Below are 5,015 nucleotides of genomic sequence, written 5' to 3' on the forward strand. Positions count from 1 at the left end.
AGGCACTCAGGATTTCATTTATAAACTGTACAACGATATTTGAGACTGTCAAGAGAATTGAAATACTTTATTATATAAAGTCATACCCAAAATTGTGCTTCATTTTTTCACTATATACTTTAACTCAAGGACATTTGTAAAAGTAGTACACTCCAGAAATCCTGGAAGAAATTCCACTAGCTATAGGCTATTTAAATACTGCTTACAGAAAGTATTAAAAAAAAACAGATGAGTACCAAAGAACTTATTTACAAAACAGAAGTAGAGTAACAGATGTAGAATACAAACTTATGGTTACCAGGGGATAAGGGCAGCGGGGGTGGGGGGTAGGGATAAACTGGGAGATTGGGACTGACATGTACACACTACTATACATAAAACAGATAACTAATAAGAACCTGCTGTATAGCACAGGGAACTCTACTCAACACTCTGTAATGGCCTATATGGGAAAAGAATCTTAAAAAAGAAAAGCAGTGCATGTGTATAACTGCTTCACTTTGCTGTATACCCGAAACCAACAAAACACTGTAAATCAACTATACTCCAATAAATTTTTTTTAAAAAAAGTATTAAAGGGGGGCTTCCCTGGTGGCGCAGTGGTTGAGAGTCCGCCTGCTGATGCAGGGGACACGGGTTCGAGCCCCGGTCCGGGAGGATCCCACGTGCCCCGGAGTGGCTGGGCCCGTGGGCCATGGCCGCTGGGCCTGTGCATCCGGAGCCTGTACTCCAGAACCGGAGAGGCCACAACAGTGAGAGGCCCGTGCCGACGAAAGAAAAACAAACAAAAAAAAGTATTAAAGGAAAGCCAGCACCATATAAACAGCATACACTTAAATCAAAGAGATGAATGCTTAACATACAGAGTAATGTTTTTTATTCACTGACAAACTGAAGGTCCATTTCCAGATGTTTCTCTTGTATACTTCATTTGTTTTGTTAGCAAGCAAAGCCCTGAAAGGGATGGCTTCATCTAGTCCTCAGACTCGGATCCATCTTCATCTTGACTAATCTGGAAGTAACGAAGTTCATAAGTCTCCTTGTCGGACGCAACCACACGAAGCCAATCACGAAGATTGTTCTTCTTAAGGTATTTCTTGGTGAGGTATTTCAAATACCTTTAAAATAAAGACATGAATTTCATAAAATACCTACTGTGTAAAGGCTTATTATATAAAATATGCACTGTCATATTCGTCTTCTGTGTTCCCAGTTCCCTCCACAATCTTTCCTTTCATTTGTATTAAGCATTAGCAAGGTTGCTAGGGATATAAATATGGCAGCATCTCAACCCCAATTAAAATCAGTTTATGCCCTATCAAAACCCTTATTTCTCCCCTCCCCAAATAAACTTTATGCTTAAGAGCATAATAGTAGTTTCCTCTTCAGTCTTACTGCCACATTAGATTTTTTAAACAATATACGATCTTATTCTTCAAATGTTATGTACTAAAATGTCAACATTCTCTTCCCTACTATCAACCTCCCTAACCTTAATCCCACCTTGGATAAACAAGAGGCAACCCGTCAACAGCGCTGAATCCAATTCACAAGTTTAAGATTATCCAGTCTTGCAACTAGCATATGGCTCAGTCCTTATAAAAAAGCTTACAGCAGGCCTAATTTCACCATTCCAGCCATTCTCACCATTTACATTTTACAGCAATCCTGAACTCGCAAGCATTCGTCTCAAGCCTCCCTGCCCTTTGTTAATGTTGTTCCCTGTTAGAAATACTTCATTCCACTGGCAACGCTAAGCTTATTCTCAGGTTCTCTGCAAATTCTTGCTTTACCAATCTCTACCTTCAATGTAACAGTTACAGTACTGCATTTATAACAATTATCTGCATGTCTATAAGATCCTTGAAGACAGATACTTCATCTCCAAATACCTAGTGATTAATTCATGACCACAGCTAACATGCACTGCTACCACCTTAATCCAAGCCATTTCCTACCACAATAGGCTCCTAAGTCTTCAGTTTCCACCATCAATCTTCCTCAGCCACAACAATCAATTCCTTAATTTGCATGGCTCACTACTGCATTTCATTTAGATGAAGCTTCCCCTGACCACTTTATACACCAACCTTCTTTATGCACTTACACAGCACTTATCAACTACTTAATATTGCATTTCATTATCTCTCTTCTCCACTCTAGAATTTAAGTTCCTTGGTAGTGGGTACTTAGTCTGCTTGGTTCACTGCTAGGCTACTCAGTCCTGCAACAGTGCTGCCATGTATTATCTACTATTTGCCAAGTAAACTGAATGAACGAAAACTGGCTGCAACATCAACGTTAAAGACTTTACCTTTGATTGGCTGCTTCTACTAGACAACCAAAACTAAGAAAGTTGGGACACTACTCCCAAGTTACACAACAGATATGTTTCTTCAAACGTATTCTAATATTAAAGCACCCAACATTGTTAAAACAAAATACCATGGAAAACAAATACCAACCTTTTAGAGAACTGTTTCTCAGAAGCAACTGTGATTTTACTCTTGAAGCGTTCAATGTGAACGACATTCCCAAGATTTCCAGTTTTTCCATTCACTTTAACCTTCTCCCGTAGAAACTGTTCCTATTTTAAAACAGAAAAAATGCCACACTAGGGAAGAAAACCCTAGATATTCACTAGGGAAGGTACCCTAGGAACAGAGCTTAGGTTAAAATCAAATATTACATACTCAATTCATGTTTAAGATGATAAAAAACAAGTTGAATTGAGTGATACTTACAAAATTTCCAGAATCAAAAATTCCATCTTCTACTGGATGAGTAAGGTCCAAATTAAACTTCCAGGTTGACTTCTTAGGCTTCTTGTCTTTCTTCTACAGAAAGTTAATATAATTATGGCTCTCTACAAGAATTTATTCACTTTATACACAAAATCAAAGATCTGTATCAGTGCAGTATAGTACAATGAGGCTATATACATGAAATGGTGCAAAATTCTCAAAAAATTGCTTAATACTTATCAGATATACCCTAACTTTTTTTAAACCAGGCTATGTGTAGGGGGAGTACCCTCATTAACTTGGTTAAAATCAAGTTTCATGAAATCCGATGGAAATTTCCCCTGTTCACCACGTAAGTGCCTCACAAGGGCAAAGCTCAAGAAAGCGCAAAGTATATGCTGAGCTACTACTAGTTTCCTTCATCAGAAGATTCCAAAGAATCCTATTTTGCAAATGGAAAAGAATAAGAGAATCAATCTACTTTCTACTACAAGTTAAAACTAAAAAATACCCACCTAGCTTGGTTTGAACCGCTAACCAGGCCCATTTTGTTCAAGTTATCAAGACTGTGGGCTTCTATTATTGATAATTTTCCAGACCACAGATGTTCAATTTTAAATTACTAAAGGCACTACTTTAGTACTGCCATCCCCACTGCAGATAGGGAAACAGGTAGTGTACCACCTAGTCCAAGCTCAGCCGCCTGCCAGAACAGGATATTCTGCCCACTAATGTGTAGGGAATTCAATCCTTAATGCTGTTATGGGTGAGGAAAGGAAAGGGGAGAGATACCTTTAATCTGGTAATTTTTTTTTAAAACATGTATTACTTAAGTTTTCCATACCCAAAACTTTTAGGCCAATACCGCGGAATAAGGCTACACGTAAAATCCAACCAAATGGATACCAAGCACTAAAGCCAGTTCGCTTTCTTAGGCAGTGGCATACTTTGTGCCAAAAAAATTCATCCCGAACTTGGAACTGGTAAAAGAGAAGATTAGGAACTGGCCTTGACTGGGCAATTTATACCTTTGTTGGGGCATCGGTTAACTTCGGACAGGCAAGTCATTTATCTGGGGGGAGAGATAAGCCCAGAGGGCTTTGGACATTATCTACTTTCGTATTTAACCCAGCAATTTTACCCTAACATCAAATGTTCTTTGGACCGGCTTTAACGTATTACTGGTCCCCTTATTAATAAATAAAGTCTCTGAAGCATGTTCCTTTTCTATTTGCTTAAGAGTCGTGGCTTTCACCTTTAAAAAAAAAAACTCGTTATGAGATAATGAAGAAATTTCTTCCCCAACTTAGTTTTAAAGTTCTCTGAAACTTCTGCAACCGCGGCTATCCCGGGAGTTGAGTGTCTCGGGTGCCCCTCCGCCCTGGCAAGGCCATTCGACCGGGCCTGCCCAATTACCCACATTTGCTTCCTAGTGCAAATAAACAGGTTATCATCGGCGTTACCAGGCACGAGGGAGAAAAGCAATGGCCCAAATTCTGTCCCACTAGCCCCGTTCACCGTCGTGCTTCCTCCTTCCCTGCGCTCCCACGACCGCCCATCCTAACCCAATTCTGGGCCCAGCTCGAACTCCTCCAGACCACATGGCAGTTGCCAGGAGTCAGAAACTTATAATCTTAACATCCTGGTTGTGTTCCTGACCCAAGTCTCCATTTTTACCCTTCCTCGACCTAGACTTTGACGCTCCCAGCTCGCCAGCTGCAAAAATCATCTACATTGGAGTAATATACTCCCGGCGAGACCAACGTCACTCACCACGGCCATCTTGCACGCCGGCAGCGCGATCAGAGAAAAAGCGAAGGCCGGCGGCACACATTTATACCTAAGCGTGCTGCGTCACGCGCCGAGATCGTAAGATCGCCGCCTCCCGGAAGAGGACTTGGGAGGAGCGCGGAGGCTAGTAACCCAGGAAACCGGGGGCGTAGCCTGGAGTGCAGTAGGCAGTCACTTTTCCTGAGCGTCCACCAGCGGCGGTAGCTGAAACCATTCACGATTTTACGCTGGTGACGACAAACGCTGGTTGACCACAGAGGTCTCTGCGGTTGCTTGCTGGGAGGCCGCTCCAGATGCACACACCCGAGGGGTACAGGAAACATTTTTCACTAATCGCCTGGATCTTTTTCCCAATCAGGGCAAGGCAATGTCTCAGGTTCCTTTGAGATCTCCTGTTTTATATTGCAATTATAATCTTCCAGCAAAAAAAATTATTTCTGTATATATGTTTTTAAGTCTTGTTTTCTAAATAACTGTTGA

General features: G+C 41.1%; 1 protein-coding gene across 1 annotated transcript; it reads right to left on the minus strand.

The window, feature by feature from the left end:
- Positions 1-854: 854 nt before the first annotated feature.
- Positions 855-4,564, minus strand: RPL22L1 (ribosomal protein L22 like 1). The gene is made up of 4 exons (XM_024734052.1): positions 4,518-4,564; positions 2,745-2,837; positions 2,466-2,587; positions 855-1,118 (listed from the first exon to the last, which is right to left on the minus strand). The coding sequence occupies exons 1-4, from the start codon at positions 4,524-4,526 to the stop codon at positions 974-976; spliced, it is 369 nt and encodes a 122-aa protein (XP_024589820.1). The 5' UTR covers positions 4,527-4,564; the 3' UTR covers positions 855-973.
- Between the last annotated feature and the right edge of the window lie 451 nt (positions 4,565-5,015).

The sequence above is a fragment of the Neophocaena asiaeorientalis genome, unplaced genomic scaffold, assembly GCF_003031525.2.
Source record: "Neophocaena asiaeorientalis asiaeorientalis breed wild unplaced genomic scaffold, Neophocaena_asiaeorientalis_V1.1 scaffold280, whole genome shotgun sequence".
NCBI lineage: Eukaryota > Metazoa > Chordata > Mammalia > Artiodactyla > Phocoenidae > Neophocaena > Neophocaena asiaeorientalis.